Source organism: Archocentrus centrarchus, unplaced genomic scaffold (assembly GCF_007364275.1).
Source record: "Archocentrus centrarchus isolate MPI-CPG fArcCen1 unplaced genomic scaffold, fArcCen1 scaffold_38_ctg1, whole genome shotgun sequence".
In the NCBI taxonomy this organism is placed as follows: Eukaryota; Metazoa; Chordata; class Actinopteri; order Cichliformes; family Cichlidae; genus Archocentrus; species Archocentrus centrarchus.
Window position 1 is genome coordinate 1965522 of NW_022060265.1, and position 17770 is coordinate 1983291.

Here is a 17770-nt window from a genome sequence, read left to right on the forward strand (position 1 = left end):
CCCGTTATAGCCTCCAACAGGTTAACAGAAGGGAATTATTAAAGCTTTGCTAAGGAAACACTTTGAATTCAGCTGAATGATATTCACACTGCTCTTCAGGTGACTGCAGTTGTTTCCTGAGCTTACGGGATACATTTGTTTGCTGTGCTGACAGGTTTGATCTCCTGGCCAATGGCGGGGCGTCCCTAACGCTGAGTTTTGAACGTGCTCCCTTCCTCACTCAGTACAGAACTGTTTGGGTTCCATGGAATGTCTTCTATGTGATGGACACGCTGGTCATGAAGAAGGTAAGAGATGGCAGTCATCACTGATGACCGACTCAGTGAAACTACAGCTTTTTTCTCTATGCTCCTCTGACTGCACTTGTTTTCCACTGAATAAATAAGCAGATATTACCTTGGTTTTAATTAGCATATGAAGCAAAATAACAGGTTTTTTCTGCCCGACTGCTTTACTCAGTGACAGAGCTCACCTTTCCACTTTCAGTGACCGACACATGTTATCTCTGGCTGTTTCAGGAGGAGAATGACATTCCCAGCTGTGACCTGAGTGGATTCATCAGACCCAGTCCTGTAATTGTTGCTTCCCCTCTGTCTACATTTTACAGAGGTTCATCTGAAGATGGCCCCATCATACCTGAAACACAGGTAATAAATAACTCAGAGGAGCCCTTCATAGGAGCTGAGAGACTAGGAATAGGATCTGTCCTTTCCGTACATAATTTTCCAATGGAAAACCTCACGTACACCAAGTAATTTTGGAACAGTTTTGTTACAATTTGAGCTAGCATAAGATAAATCAAGGGTGTTGTACTTGATTTAGTGAAATCTGTCATTTGAGCAGACCAAAACCTCTGTGAGCTGCTAATTAAATTCACACAGTGGAAATCAGAACGATAGAGTCTATGTTTCTGAAATGTCTAAGTATGGACAATATTTAAATCTGAAATGGGACAATGAGATAATAACCTACTGAATTTGATTATTCTGCTGCTTTTTTGCACATTCAGGGTGAGCGTGTGCATCTGTAAATCATTTGACCTTTACTGTAAATAGACCAGATTTGTGGAGTCAGAACAGGAACCAAAACAATCTGACAACAATCTGAATGCAAATGAAACGTGAGTTTCATACGGTGGTCCTGAGAGGTCAAAGGCATTGCAAATTAAGAAAACTCCAGCGAATAGAAAAGCAGTGCAAAAGCACCCAAAACACAACAGAAGTTGAATAAAACACAATGAAGTAGAAAAACCAGGAAACTCCGGCCCTGGCAGATACCATCTCACAAACACGTCACTCTCCAAACATTCAATCACCAACATAGTCCGATTGTTCAAGGTTTAAAAAACTAAAATAACTTTCAAAAAAATATGCCGTTTGTTGGCTGGGTGATAATAGGGGAATGGAGTGGTCGGAGTCAAACGTGTGTCCTCCCTCCTGTTGTCCACCTGGAGACAGGATTTACATTTGAGTCGGCCTTTGGTGGCTTTTTAGCAGCATCTGCCTCGTCCACGACTACACAACATACTAAACACACTACACTACACACTAACAACACACTCCAAACACACTAAAATTCCTCACATCTCTGAAATTTCAGAACTCGCTATGAATATCGCGCTCTTTATTGCCCCATCACGACTTTAACCTGTCCCTCAGCAACCGAATGCCACACACTGCCATATATTTTTTTGATTGGATTATGGGGTGCATTTTTCCACCAATAAGAATGTCGTGATTGTTTTTTAGGTTTTTGGTTTGTTTGCCCTTTGCTCCTGCACCAAACGCACGTCACACATGAGGACAATATCCAGGAAACAGAGTAAATTATATGATCATAACTCTGGTTTTACTTGGTCTATCAACACAATTTAAAAACTGGTCCATAGTTTGAAGTCTGCACTTTTGACACAAACTCAGGCTACATCCTGCTGCTACATCATCTTAAACTGATGATGTCATTTGGATGCACCACCGTGTCTGTCGACTCCAGCTGCAGAAGGGACAGAAACCAAAACATGCAAGGCACACTTTAAAGAAGTGGAAGATTATTCAGTGTTGTGAATAAGATGCAAGGTAATGTGTGTTTTAATCGAACGATTCATGTAATAGTTTAGACACATTTGCTATTAGCCATTTACCGTTAGCTTGTCACTGTCGCAGCTGTTCCACCACATTGTTTTCTCCCCAGTAACATTTCCTTTGTGTTTCGTGAATTTTCTTTTTTGTGAGCATTTGTGGCATTTTTCTATTTTTGTTGTGTTTTATTCAACTTCATTGTGTTATGTGTGCTTTTGCAGTGGGTTTCTGTTTGCTGGTTTTTGCAGTGTTTGACCTCTGAGGGCCACCGTAGTTTTATCTGATTTCACAGAAGCAACAAAAGTAAACTAACAGTCAACTAGAAATACAACAAAAGGTCAAATTAAACTCCACACAGGCCACTGTAGAAGAGGACTACATGACAGTCAAATGCCTCATTCCAGTTACTTTGGAAGCCAGACATCCGAGGAGTGACGTCAGGAGTGACATCACTCCGTAGTAGAGTGCAGGATTTGTTTTGTTTGGCTTATATAGCAAGTCACAAATACACAACACTCACAATGCAGATTAAACATTTTACAACTGGTTACATTCAATGCTGCCATCTTGGATTGTTATCTCGGGGTTGGTGGGGCTACTCTGACTTTCCAACTTCTGACGTAATCTGGGACACGCTGGAGCACTGGTGTGGAAACTGAAATGCATGGGACCTGAGAAAGACTGGAAAATAACAATATAAAGCTTGTCTTCCAAATATACAGAGCTCAAAAGAAATAAGGCAACACTTTGAAAACACATCAGATCATGGTTGGGAAAAAATCACTCTGGATATCTATACTGATATGGACTGTGTATACTGTGTTAGGAATAGAAGCATGCCACATTATTTGAGGGGAGGAGCAGTCAATGGTATCAGTTCATCCTCCAGAAACTGCCTGCATGCTCTCGCCACATGAGGAGGTGCACCGGGAGGAACCCAGGACCCACTGAATGCACCAATTAGGTCCGGCTTTGGGTCCAAGGATTTCATCCTGATACCTGATGGCAGTCAGGGTGTTGTCGCCTAGCCTGTAGAATAACTTTCATCTCCATCAAATGATGTGGCTTCCTTTGGCTCCAAACACATTACCCGGTCCATATCAGTATAGAAATACTGTACAGTATGATTTTTTTTTTCTATTGAGATCTGATGCACTTTTAATGTCTTCCTTCAATTTTTTGAACAGTGTATTTTTGGCATATTTGTCACACTTACATAAAATTTAATTCTAAATAAAGATAACCTGAGTAAATACAATGATGATTTAATTTATTAGGGGAAAATATTATGGGAAACAAGCTAACCAAACCTACCTGGCCCTAAGTAATTGCCTCCTAAACCTTTGGCAGCAAGAACTACAATCCAGCGTTTGCCATAACTTGCAATGGGGTCTTTCACATTGCTGTGGAGGACTTTTGTCCCACTCTTTACAGAATTGTTTTAATTCAGATAGATATTCTCCTTCAGGACTTTCTGGGAGAGAGTAGAATTCATGGTTCCATCAATTACTGTCATGGTCCTGGGCCACTGGCCCAGTGTTTTATGTTCCTTTTGTGTAGTTCTGTTTTTGTTGTAGTTGGGTTCTGGTTAGTTATGTTTAGATTCCCTCTGTGTGTCAGTCTCCCTAGGTGTCAAGTCTGCGTGTACCGGGTTAGGTTACTTCCTGTTTTATTTTGGTATCTCTTTGGTCCTTGTGCTTTAGGTTTAGTTCTGCTTCCTGTCTTTCCCTCCCAGCTGTTTCCCATTTGCCCTCTATCTGCTGTGTACATATTGTCTGTGTTTTTACTTTGTTCTTGTCGCGACGTCATCATAGTGTTGCCCCCACTGTGTGCCTCTCTGTCCGAGCCCTGTTAAGTGTGTGTTCTAGGTTATGCTGCTGGCTCCGTCCAGTTCTCTGTTCTTCTGTTTTTCAGCAATGATGTTGAGATTTTTTGAGTTAAGTCTGCCTCTGGAGTCCTGCTTTGGGGTCCTCCATCCTGCCTGCCACAGCGTTTCATGACAATTATAGCAAGTCATCCATGTCCTGAAGCAGCAAAGGAGCCCCAGACCATCACACCGCCATGTTTGACTGTTGGACTGATGATCTTTTTATAAAATGCTGTCTTAGTTTTTTGCCAGATGGGACACAGACCTTCCAAAAAGTTCAACATTTGTCTCAGCAGCCCACAGAATATTTCCCCAAAAGTCATGGGGATCATCAAGATGTTTTTTGGCCAGTGTGAGACAAGGCTTTGTGTTCTTTTTGGTCAGCAGTAGTTTTTGCCTTGGAGCTACTCATGGATGCTGTTTCTGCCCAACCTCATTTTTTATTGTTGAATCATAAACGCTGACCTGAACTGAGACAAGTGAAGCCTGCATTTCTTTAGATGTTGTTCTGCGTTCTATTGTCATCTCCTGGATGAGTTGTCGTTGTGCTAAGTAACTTTGGTGGGACGGCCACTGTTCCAAGTTTTCTCGATTTGTGGATAATGGCTTTAACAATGGTTCGCTGGAGTCCCAAAGCCTTAAACGTGGCTTTGTAACCCTTTCCAGACTCATAGATGTCAATGGCTTTGTTTCTCCCCTGTTCTTGAGTTTCTTTAGATTGTGGTGTGACGTGTTGCTCTTGAGATCTTAGACTGCTTCACTTTGTGAGACGGATTCTATTTAAGTGATTTCTTGATTCAACAGGTCTGACAGTAATTAGGCCTGGCTGTAGCTAGTGAAATTGAGCTCAGGTTCCCAAAAAATGTAGTAAGTTGGTTAATTCATGATTTAACAAGGGGTGGCAATTACTTTTTCACATAGTGCCCAGTAGGTTTGGATGGCTTTGTTCCCCTTAATCACTGAAATCATCATTTAAAACTTCATCTTTGTCTAATATTAAAATGTGTTTGATGTTTGGAAAACATGTGTGACAATTGCAAAAAACTAAGAAATCAGGAAGAGGTCAAATATAACAGCACTTTATGTGCAAGTCCCCCCCCACACACACCACACACACACCACACACACACACACACCACAAAACAGTAACACAGTTTAATATGTATGGGACTACATCCTCCCTGATGAGAAAGTGTGTGTGTGTGTGTGTGTGAGAGGTGGGGTTCTTTAGTGTCACTTTGTATTAAGTAGTCCACAGAGAAAGTGAAACAGATGACAGAACTCCACGTGTGTTTTTATGCTTTTACAACCCTGAACCAGCGCTCCATAATTATTTTTTATTTGACAAGTGTGTGTGTCTATCTGCAAAAAGTGAGCCCGTTTCAATGCACACAAAAGGAAAGCACATCCATGTGTGTGATGCAAGTGTGTATGCTTGTGCGTTTGAGTGCAGATCAAAAGCAAGCGAATACAAAACTGCTTCTTAGCTTTTGGTGGAGCCGGGTCCATTAGAGGGGAGAGCAGTGAAAAGGGCACTCTTAAAGGGGATGTAATGGATCTGTAATGAACGCTAAATGCCCATCTAATGAAAAGGCAATAGTGCAGCTGAAAAGTATAACACTCCAAATGGAGTATTCCCTCAGGTCCTTTTTTATGTATTCTCAAATTCTTCTTCTCCCTCTCTCTTTTTAGGAGTCTCCCTCTTCATTGAATGTGTACCCGGTCTTCTCACCTTCTGTCCCTGTTGTACAATTTTACCTTTCATCTTAAAGCAAGGATAGCATTTATGAAAGCCTTTGTTGTCTTATTTGGATTTGTCATTCCAAATATTTAATGAGAGACCTCTGAAATGCTGTAGTTTAGGCCATAAGGCCACAAACATTAAGGCAGACAAACTCTTACCTCTGGGTTTATGATAGGAGACCAGAGCCCAAACTTACCAGATTTACATCTGACTGATCTCCTATTCAAGATCATCTTCTACTGCGTGTCTAGACAGCGTCCAGCATGTTTTTAGATAAATCCTTAAAATGTGACCACTTGCACTGTGTGCTTTTCCTCACTCTGCTTTAGCTTAAACTTGCATAGGAACAAACATTACAATCAACAAGACACTGAAGTACAGTTTATCATTTTTATTTATAAGGTTTAACAAAAGTATTATATTAACAGCCATTTTTATACATAGTGCCCCATTTACAGTCTCAGAGGTAAATGAACCATTGACTGAAAAGCTGTTTTAAGTGGGGCCTGAAATCAAGCAAGTAAAGATCTGGAGTTGATTCCACATGTTAAAATTTTATTTGTAGCTGGTCACCCTCAATATGAGTTGTGTTAGAAAGAATCCCCTTCACAACATAAAACAAAGTCAAGAACACTCAGGTGGGCATAAGTCTGAAACAGAGGGTTTGCAGTAAAACCACGAGTTATGCTCAAAAGCAAGAAGGCCAGATTAAATTTTGCATGTGTGTAATTCTGAAAAAATTCTTTGTCTAGTGAAACCAAGCTGAACTTGTACAAGAATGATGGAAAGAGAAAATAAAGAATGAAAAGAACAATTCTTGGTCCGTAGAATACCACGTCATCTATCAAACATGGTGGAGGCATGGATCCCCGTGCCATTATGCTGCCAGTGGAACTGGGGCATTAGTTTTTACTGATGAAACGGATCATCTTTTTTGATGCCATTTATCCAAAGTGTTGCCACAACAGCCTGACTTCCTGTTTACATGTGACGTAACACCTCAGACTAGCCAGCCAGGGTGTTAGCAAAGCCTGAACTAGATTTCCTGATTACTCTCCAGGATTCTGGTGACTCTTCCTCAGTCTCGTGAGTGTAATGTCTATGAGCTGCTCTAGCATTTCATTCTGGTTTATAGTGATGAAGAAGATAAGGCACTGTCTTGTTTCTTCTTTGTAGTACTGCTCCTGATATCATATGCACGTGATAGATACTTTATTGATCCCGCAAAGGAAATTATTGTGTAGCAGCAGCGAGAAAAAATCCAATCTACAGTAACTAAACATCAAAGTGAGAGTGCCAATGATGAGTACTAAACTATACATATAGAAATGAAATAAAAAAACATAAAAAAATGTACATACAAGAGAGTAGTGCAAGCCACATTGATAAATAATATAATATGTAATGTATACAGTATAAATCAGAGTATGTACAGAAAGAATCCCGAAGACAGCAGCAAGAGGATATAATACAAAATTTGTGTGTTAGATCCTGACAGGTGTGTTCACCTGTCACAGCAAACACTGATGCTGCCCCCAAGCACAAGCACTGTCCCAATTACAGCTGGCTTTTGACACTGTACATCAAAATCTTTACAATTTGAAACTTGCTTTAAATGCAGACAAAACAAATGTCAAAAGTGTTGTTTTCTAACACCAATTCCAAATCTCACTCTGTGAGCCTACCTCGAATATATACATCTCAGGGGACCCAAGAGTGTGTATCTTGGGATCTTAATAGAGACATGTCTTTTTTACTCCTTACAGTCAACAATTAGTCAAAAGACTAAAGCTGAAGCTGGGTTTTTAACTTAAAATTACATCATGTCTTTCAGTTGAGTCAAGGAAGAGGTTGGTCCCTGCAACATTTCTTTCTGTGCTTGACTACGGTGATGTTCTTTATATGCACGCTTCATCTCAGATTCTTCAAGCTCTAGAGACTGTGTATCATGGAGCGTTAAGAGCATTAATTGTCTCAAATTCTAAGGCTCTTACCGCTGTTTGTTGTATGAGTGTGTCAGCTTCTTAGGTCCTTAAACTCTGAGGTCTCAGGATCGTCTGTTGTTGTCTGTTCCTAAGGTCAGGACTGAGACAGGCAAAAAAGCGTTCCAATTCACTGATCCTTCTACATGGAATGAATTAGAAAAAGACCTTAAACTTAAGAACCTTGTCTCAATACGTGAGCTTAAGGTATTTTTGAATGCTCTGCAAGTTACTACATCAAGTTGAAGATGTTTTGTTTGATTTTTAACTTGTACCTAATTATCCTGTGTTTATACTTTTGACTTGTATGGCTGCTTTCTGTTTAAAATTCTATTGATTGTGCAGCTGCTGTCTTGGCCAAGACACTCTTGAGAAGGGGATTTTAATCTCAGTGTGTTTTCCTGGTTAAATGAATAAAAGGAAATAAATAAAATGTAACTGCTGATAGAACTAGCAGGGTGAATTGTAGAGAGCTATACTCACTGCCAAGATTCAACCAAATGCTGCTAAACTGATTAGATGGTCATTTTTGACCAGGATATGTCCTTCAATGCACATATTAAACAAATATGTAGGACCACTTTTTTGTATTTGCACAATATTTCTAAAATTAGAAACATCCTTTCTCAGAGTGATGCTGAAAAGCTAATTCATGCATTCATTACTTCTAGGCTGGACTATTGTAATTCATTATTATCAGGCTGTCCTAAAAGCTCCCTGAAAAGCCTTCAGCTGATCCAAAATGCTGCAGCTAGAGTACTGACAGGGACTAGAAAGAGAGAGCAGATTTCTCCCATATTGGCTTCTCTTCATTGGCTCCCTGTTAAATCTAGAATAGTGTGCGTGGTGGTTCTTGAAGCTCTGACTCCAGCTGCAGTCCACTCTTTGTGAATCTCCTCCACATTTTTGAGTGGGTTTTGTTCCACAATCCTCTCCAGGGTGCAGTTATCCCTGTTGTTGGACACTTTTTTCTACCACATCTTTTCCTTCCCTTCGCCTCTCTATTAATGTGCTTGGACACAGAGCTCTGTGAACAGCCAGCCTCTTTAACAATGACCTTTTGTGTCTTGCCCTCCTTGTGTGAGGCGTCAAAGGTCGTCTTTTGGACAACTGTCAAGTCAGCAGTCTTCTCCATGATTGTGTAGCCTACAGAACTAGACTGAGAGACCATTTAAAGGCCTTTGCGGGTGTTTGGAGTTAATTAGCTGATTAGAGTGTGGCACCAGGTGTCTTCAATATTGAACCTTTTCACAATATTCTAATTTTCTGAGATACTGAATTTGGGTTTTCATCAGTTGTCAGTTATAATCATCAAAATTAAAAGAAATAAACATTTGAAATATATCAGTCTGTGTGTAATGAATGAATATAATATACAAGTTTCACTTTTTGAATGGAATTACTGAAATAAATCAACTTTTCATTCTAAATTTATGACCAGCACCTGTATAGTACCTCCAGCTACCTCTGGTTCACTGTGCCAGGGCTTGTGTTGGTTGTATAGACTGTGGGTCTGACATTTCTTCCTGAATGTTGAGTGGAGTAGGGCACTTGTGTACCAAATCTCTGCCACCATGCCCCCCCCCCCCCCCCCCCCCATCTGCCCTTTCAAGTACCCACCACACATCTCAGTCCCAGCACACAACTGCATGAATAGAAGAGACATAATTAGACAATGATTGACAGTTGTGCCAGCCAGCCTCTGGCACTGCCCCCTGAACCCTTTGCTCCACTGCTGCCTGGTAGCTGAACCAAAATCCACACCACACTACAATAGTATTTGGCACTACAACAGTGGCAGATTTCAAATTAAAATACCCGGTCCCCCCTTTTGTCTATCAAAAAGATCCAGGAATTTTCAGTGACTGCTCTGCATCTGCACATCACATGCAGAGACTTTGCTTGAAAGTACAGTTTGAAAAATGCAGCCAGCCTCCATTACCAGCTAGTTTACCATGTTCTCACACCACAGTGACTCTATAATGTTTTATCTTTATTTTTTATTATAGTTCCAGGTAAATTGAATAGTATTTAATTTACAGCAATTATATTAGTTTTTTTTTTTGGGGGGGGGGGGTCACATATTTTAATTAAAAATTAAAGCTAGTGTGCCCAGTGCTGTAGACCACCTAGAGTTGGAAAACAGCCACAGAGTTTTTAATATGCATACCTGTCTTGGGTCTAGGTGGTCTAATGCTTGTTTTTCTCTCTTTTAACCGTTCACAATGCACACAGTGCCAGTGACCATATGAAAGGGTGTATTTTGGAACCGTTCAATGGTGTTGGGTACTGATGCATGCTCTATTGTTCTTCCCTCTATAGGTTCTACAAGAACAGACTTCAATACCTGGCAGTGATTTAAACTTGATCTACCTTAGCTCCAGAGCAGCAGGATATAAACCAGTCCTCAAAATCACAATGACACAGACATCAGTACCTTTCAATCTGATGAAGGTGAGATAAGCGACATTCCCTTAGATTTGATACTGCATCATGCCTGCGATTACTAGCTTCAGTGAAGCAATCAGTATCAGTGAACCTAAGTGACCTTAGACCTTTTCCTGTCAATCCAGGTTCACCTGATGGTGGCAGTGGTGGGCCGCCTCTTCCAGAAATGGTTCCCTGCCCAACCAAATCTATCATACACCTTTATCTGGGACAAGACAGATGCCTATGGCCAGCGTGTCTACGGACTATCAGAAGCAGTTGGTGAGTTTGCTGCAAATAGAAAATAGACATAGAGTACTGCTCAACAGTTTTAAGCACTTGTGTAGAAATGCTGTAAAATTTGGCATCTTAAAAATCATGCCATGAACAGCATCACACAGAGTGCTTTAAACAATGTCATTACCATACATTAAAATAACATCAGTTCTTATGAGTGCAAAACTGTAGCTTATCAAAGCGTTTGGCAGGTAGTTTGTTGGAGAAGTAAACACAGTTCTTCTGTCTTTTCACGTAAACCCAGATGGACTCAGTGATGTTGACATGTAGGGTTAAACCATCTGTTGCAGGACAGAAAGCTCAAACATGATAAGAATCTTTTATTGGTTGTGTCTTTTTTATATACAGGCCAAATTAGCTTATAGCACTGCTGGAGCTTGTTTTTCTTTTTTTTTAAAGGACCATGTTGCTCGACTCCATTTGAGAGAACTGTAGTTCTGTTTGTTAACCATGCTCCATGAACCTTCTGCCCGTGACAGGCCCTGCTAATACAAGATGATCACCTTGTGTCTTGTTGTTGTTGAGCCTTATCTTTTTTCAGTCTGGCTGAAAATTTTCCTTAAGTAGTTTCTCTGACGTGGTACATTACTTTACTTTCTTGCAGATAGTTACTTTAACAGAAGAAGCATTTAGAAACGTTTAGAAAAGAATTTGACCTTGTTTGGCTCTTCTGACTATGAATATTGTATCAAAGTCAAGCAGCAACAAGAGCAACACCAGTAAGGAACTAGAAAGAACCTGAAGCCCCACTTGTTCCTCAGGGGACAAAAGATCAGAAAATGACTGGTCATATGATCTCTTCCATGTTGAATGTAAATCATGAAGACAAGATAAATAGCTAGAATGTATGATGTCCATCATGAAGAGGTTTGTAGACAAGAGCTTTCTTTCTCCAGGATAAACACACTGTGTTATAAGAAGTCTGGCTTTTCCTAATGATCAGGAAGTGAACTGACTTTGTCTGTTTCTCATTTGGAATAATGAAGCAGCAGCCTGGAGACTGACTGCTGCTGTGACCAGAGTTTTTAGAATCCCTTGTTTTCATACGATAATGTAGCTGGAGACAGTAAAAATAGCTAACACTAATTTATGATCATATCATGAATATGGTTATCATCAGCTATGTTTCTTTGTGTGGCTTGATTTCAAACATATTAAAATAATACAACATGAAAAACATAAGGAGGAAATGTAAGGACAGAGCCCAAGTAGAAAAACAAAGTAGAAACAAGTAGAAAACACAATGGTTCACCAACTGCAGCACCTGTACAAAAAAAAAACAAAGAAGAAAAACAAAAAAAAAAGTACGTGGGGAAAAAATATACATGTGGGAAAAAAAACATGGCCTTCACCAGTGTTTCCCAACCTTTTAAGCACATATTTCACATTATAAAAATCAAAGACACACAAACATCTTCCTTAACAGCTCTGAGTCTCTCTTTTTTTTGTCTTTATAGCAGTCATGCTTGAAAAGCCCACCTCGCATACGTAGGTTGTCTGTGGCGTTGTCTCACTCTCAACTTAGATGTTATATTCAACTCATTGTCATTGTGCGCACAAGGCACACAATGAAACGATCGTTCCAGATCACTCATCCAGAGACGAGCATCTGCGGTCATGCAGCCAGAGACCGGCGCTACTGTTAGGCAATGTGGTTATGTGTCTTGCCCAAGGACACAACGCAGGGCAGGGACAGGGGCTCAAACCTTGTACATTCATATTTCTTCTTCGTCTTTTTCTGTTTCATTGGCAACTAACCCTAACCCTAACCCAACCCACCCCACCTGGTGGTGTGCCCAGGAAGGCACAGACCAGCTGCAGGGAGGGACCCAACCAGTAACCCACACCCTGAACCCCGCTGAGGAGGCCAGCCACTTGGCCAAGGGCCATCACCCACCATCCTAAGGTCGCAAGGCATCACCCACACAAGCCCCCCATCAGCAACAACCAGGGCAAGCACACACACACCACAAGAAGGCAGACACAGGTCACCAGTCCCAGGAAGCCAACGGACACACGTATTCCCCGGAGTTCATTTCAGCCAACTACAAGGCACAATGAGAGATGAGCCCATAGTCAACCACCCCGACAAAGTAATGGAGCTGATCAGTGGGAACCAGAGATTCAAATTCATCCAACTGGTTTTTAGAAGAAGCAAACATTCTCACCAGACTAGTGTGATCTAGTACTTTCTACATTGAGTAAAACACAGTTCATTATTTTAATGAGGATAGTTTTCTTAGCAATGCATAAGGCAGTAAGAACTATGTGTGATATATTTGCCTCCATAACTAATTCATTTATTCATTCATTCTGTATAGTTTTTATGACCCCACATGCTCATATGCATGCCTCACAATGTCAAGTTATGCTTCTGATGAGACGACAGCTGATCTCCTCCCATTTATCAACCAGATCATCACTGAGCTCCTGGACAGTCTGAGGAGCAACCTGGCAGCTTTGGATGGACTGAAACCTAGTGTCTCAGAGGTGCTCTATTTAGGTCGATTTAGGTCAGGCGAGCATGGGGCTAGTCAATTATATCAATTCCTTCGTCCTCCAGGAACTGCCTGTATACTCTGGCCACATGAGGCCGGTCATAGTTGTGCACCAGGAGCAACCCAGGGTGCGCTACTCCAGTGTAGGGTCTGGCATGGGGTCCAAGGATTTTATCCTGGTACCTAATGGCAGTCAGGGTGTAGTTGCCTAGCCTATAGAGGTCTGTGATCCTGGTCCTCCTTGCACAAAGGAACAGAGCGCAGTCTCAAGAGCATGGAGGAGATTCCAGGAGACAGGCAGTTACTGTAGGAGAGCTGGACAAGGTCATAGAAGGTCCTTAACCCATCAGCAGGTCTGGTATCTGCTCCGTTGTCCAAGGAGGAACAGGATGAGCTGCCCTATACACTGTTTTTGCATTGCTTTTGAATGAATGAATGAATGAATGAATGAAGTTTTTATTGCCATGTGGGTGAACAAGTTCACACATTGGAAATTGCAGTTACAGAACACCATCCAAATACACAAACACAACACACATAGGGGGATATGTGTCCTCGGGTCATGCAGCCGTTTACTTGCGGCGCTACCTTTGGCAGGAGGAGAAAACAACACATCATGGGGAAGTTAGGTTAAAAAAAAGTCATCTGGTACAGTGCTCAAAAGAGCACTGCACCAGGGTCCAAAAAAACCACCTTAGCAAAGCATTTGCACATGTAAAGCTAGGACAGCGGCGGTAGGTGAGGTCAGGTCAGGAGGGGATGCAGACGGAGACGAGAGGTGGGGGCATTGTGGAGCCAGATGCCAGAATCCAGCCAAAACAGTTTGCTGATAGCGGTGGAATTTCATCAGCGGCCGTGATACACCAGACCCAGCTTCACAAGTCACAACGCGGAGTGGGGGAGAGAGCAGCCGCACACAGGGCCCTGGAGAGAGATATGGTTGCCAACCCAAGGCCGGCAGGGGAGCCGAATTCCTGATAACAAATGTTGTTTTGGAACAGGCTGCTTGTTTTTCCAACAGCCTTCAGTCTTACTGGGAAACCATTCGAAAATCCAATATTCCAAATTCGTTGATTGCCGTCCTCACTGTGCAGAACCGAACTATATCTCCTGATCTAACCCCTCTCGCCTGCGAGCTCGCTAATCTTGCGGCTCAGGTCCACCAGGCTTTGAGTCTGAGTTTTTACGGCTCTGCTCAGCCCTTCCACCTGGGTCGGCAGCCTCTGCAGATGTCGAACCGCCGTCCAGATTTTCTTAATTTGCCAGTAAAGCAGGTATCCACCGAGCCCAAACAGAGAGGATACTGCTACCAAAAAGCCGAATATGTAGGCGTCTTCCACGTCTTCCACTCCAAGGGCCGAGAAGCACACAGGTCTCCACGAGCTCCAAGAGTCGATGACGTATCCAACCGGGTCTGTTCCACTCGGACACGCAGGCTCCCCTGTCCCGGATCTCATAGTGGAAAAAATTCGATCAATGATGGAGAATGCCCAGTTTGCCAGATCCATGGTTCAATCTTGTTCTTATTCGGACAGTGTGTAAAAGACGCTCTCACAGCAAGCAGCAAGCGGAGAGATGGGGAGGGCAGGGAGAGAGAGATAGTGCGACCGTCTCCGACAAGAGCAGAAGAGACAAGAGGTTTTTCTCTTCAGAGTTTTCTCCCAAAGTCCAAAAACAATCACTCAGTGGGGTTAGGTTAACTGGTGAATCCAAATTGCCCGTAGGTGTGAATGGTTGTCTGTATTTCTGAGTAAGCCCTGCAACAGGCTGGCAACCTGTCCAGCATTTACTCTGCCTCTTGCCTTATGACAGCTGGAATATGCTCCACACTTTGAGTTGGTTTAGAATTGACCTGAAATGTTTTTCATTTTTAGTTTTTTATATTTGTGCAGCTATCTCCTGTACTTCAGAAGTACAAAAATGCTGGAAATTAAGACAACATAAAAACATAAGGGAACCTATCCTTATGTACTTTGAGGGCATGTAACTCAGTTTTCATAGTATGAAGGTAACATTTGTATTTGGTTTTTGTAACACTTGTGAAATTGGTAGCCCTTACTTATAACAAAGTAGCACAACCACAAGAATATCAGGAATGCATGTCTGGCAACTGCTGAAATCAGAGCTGAAGCTCAGAGAGTGAATTCCTCTGTGTCTATCTATTGCCTTAGTATGGCAATACTATAGAAAAATCAAGTCAAAAAGATTTTGTTAGTGTGTTGACATTTTCCAGGAACCAGTATTTTTAGCAGTTCATCCATGTCTCGCCACCACTTATGTTTCTCACTCTAAACCAGATACTTATATAGTTTTTGATAGAAAGTGCTTTTAACTACTAAAATGCAACATTAATAACGAAGATATTTTAGTCTCAGTTGATAATTGTGGCTACATATATTGTAGCCCAATTAACTGTCATATATTTGCTACTGGTACCTTATTAATATTCTTGGAAAATACAGTTATTGAATTTTTAATAAGCCATATACTCATGTGGCACATTTGTTTGTATTCTCTTTTCTCTTTCCAAACAGCTGCCTCTCTCTCTTTTAACTGCATTATCGTGTCAAATGTTAAAATGGTGATGAACAAAATGCATTTGGTATTTTGTGTGTTTGTTTGTGTGTGTCTCAGTGAGTTATCCACAGGAGTCAGTGCGTGTTAGAAAAGCAAACAAATGGAGGTTAACTGTGTGGTTCATCGTGTTATAGACCTGTGTGCTTTGTTCAGAATTACACAGACTTTTGTTTGGGTTGGTTTGCAGATGTACAAAGAAAGGTTTGAATATGTGGCCTTACCTAACCCTGTGTGTCTGTGTGTCTAACAGTGTCTGTGGGCTTTGAATATGAGTCCTGCCTGGATCTCATCCTGTGGGAGAAGAGGACAGCCATTTTACAGGGCTATGAGCTGGATGCTTCCAACATGGGAGGATGGACACTGGATAAGCATCACATCCTGGATGTACAGAATGGTAGGTTACAAAGTACTGCACCATTATACAGAATCTGTGTATATTTTATTATACTGCAGCTATATATTTCCATACTTTCACATCATGTCCGCACTCTAAGATAGATAGTACCATTAACATTTACATAGTTGATATTTTGTTTAAAAATGGACTTTCTACTGAAATGTGAGTAAGTTTGAAGTATACTGGTCTCTTGTTCTTTCTCTCTGTGTTCTGTTTAATTGGATTATCACATGTCCAAGAATGAAAGGACAACATTAACAGCAGTTTAAAAGTCTGCTAATCTCAGCAGTGGTCAGAACAACTGTTGCCATGCAGTCTTTGGCCAACAGAGCAAAGACTGCATGTGTGTGTGTGTGTGTGTGTGTGTGTGTGTGTGTGTGTGTGTGTGTGTGTGTGTGTGTGTGTGTGTGTGTGTACACATGTCATGTGCAAGTATGTGTAAGAGAGAGAAAGGGGGACAGAGATAAAAGGCCAGCAAAAATAACACTGGACAGCTGGAACAAATCCAAGCAGACCGACAAGGGCCACAAATTCACAGACACACACACACACACATCATCATCATCATCATCATCTTTTTCATCTCATACACAGTTTATTTCAGCCCTTCATCACTCAATCCTTTCTATCTCCTACCCTGTCACCTCCACTTGTATTTGCTTCCTTGTTTTTGTCTTGTACTACATTGTGTATTTTTCTTTCCCTTTTCCTTTGGATCTGTCGATCCATTTACTCGGTTTCATCCACTCATCGGGGCCAGGTCACAAGGGCAGCAACCTAAGAAGAGAAACCCAGGCTTCCCTCTCCCCAGCCACCTCTTCCAGCTTATCCGGGAGAACACTGAGGCAATCAGTGTTCTCCTGATCTCTCTAGCTTATTCTAGGTCTACTCTGAGGGCACCTCCAGGTAGGACATGCCTGGAACACCTCAACCACGAGGTCCATGAGCCATTCCATTCAGGTGCCTGAACCACGTCAACTGGCTCCTTCCAATGTGGAGGACTGGTGGCTCTACTCTGAGCCCCTCTTGAATGACTGGGTGAGGCCAGCCACCCTTTGCAGAAAGCTCATATCTTCCGCTTGTGTTCACTATCTCATTCTACGGTCACTACCTAAAGCTCACGACTATAGGTGACAGTAGGGACATAGACTGGTAAATCAATAGCGAAGCTCTCTCTTTACCACAATGGACCAGTATAGCGTCTGTATCACTGCAGCTGTCACCCTAATCCATCTGTCAATCTCCTGCTCCCCTCTCCCCTCACTTGTGAACAAGACCCTGAGATTCTAAAACTCGAGCTCATGAGCTCATCGCTGAACCTGAGTGGGCACTCCACCCTTTTCCAGCTGAGCTCACACTTTGAGGTACTAATTCTCATGCTCACCACTTCTCAGATGCAAACTGCTCCAGTGTGAATTGGAAGCGGACTTCTGGGTGTCATGGCGGCCAGGGTGGCAGCATAAGAAGGTGACCCTGCATCGACAATGTTAAAAGCCCCCTAATTCAAGTTATTAACACGCCAAAAGTTACTTTAAAATGAGTGGGGATAAAAATAGGAAGGGGCGAGTCCCAGGTCGGAGCTCAGAACACACTCAGTGTGAATTGGAAGCCACTACCTGATGAAGCCAACAGGACCACATCAGCTGCAAAGAGCAGAGAGATTCTGAGGCCACCAAGGCGGAAGTCTTCCACCACTTGGCTATGCCTAGAAATTCTGTCCATTAAAATTTTGAACTGAATCTGGGACAAAGGGCAGCCCTGGCAGAGTCCAACACCTGCTGGAAAGTAGTCCAGCTTATTGCAGTGCAGATCAAGCTCTCTCCACAGTTGTACAGGGACTGAAGCAATGAGCCAGACACCCCATACTCCCACAGCAGGGCATATTGAAGCTTCACTGACAGCA

The 17770-nt window shown here is 42.0% G+C and overlaps 1 protein-coding gene across 2 annotated transcripts in view; it reads left to right on the top strand.

Moving 5' to 3' along the window:
- tenm3 (teneurin transmembrane protein 3) overlaps window positions 1-17770 on the top strand; it is a 280572-nt gene that overhangs the window by 195381 nt on the left and 67421 nt on the right. For both annotated transcript variants that reach the window (XM_030724603.1, XM_030724604.1), the window contains 5 exons: window positions 155-287; window positions 519-647; window positions 9994-10125; window positions 10245-10380; window positions 15721-15864. In XM_030724603.1, coding sequence (XP_030580463.1) covers window positions 155-287; window positions 519-647; window positions 9994-10125; window positions 10245-10380; window positions 15721-15864 — 674 coding nt within the window. The remainder of the gene's footprint in view (window positions 1-154; window positions 288-518; window positions 648-9993; window positions 10126-10244; window positions 10381-15720; window positions 15865-17770) is intronic.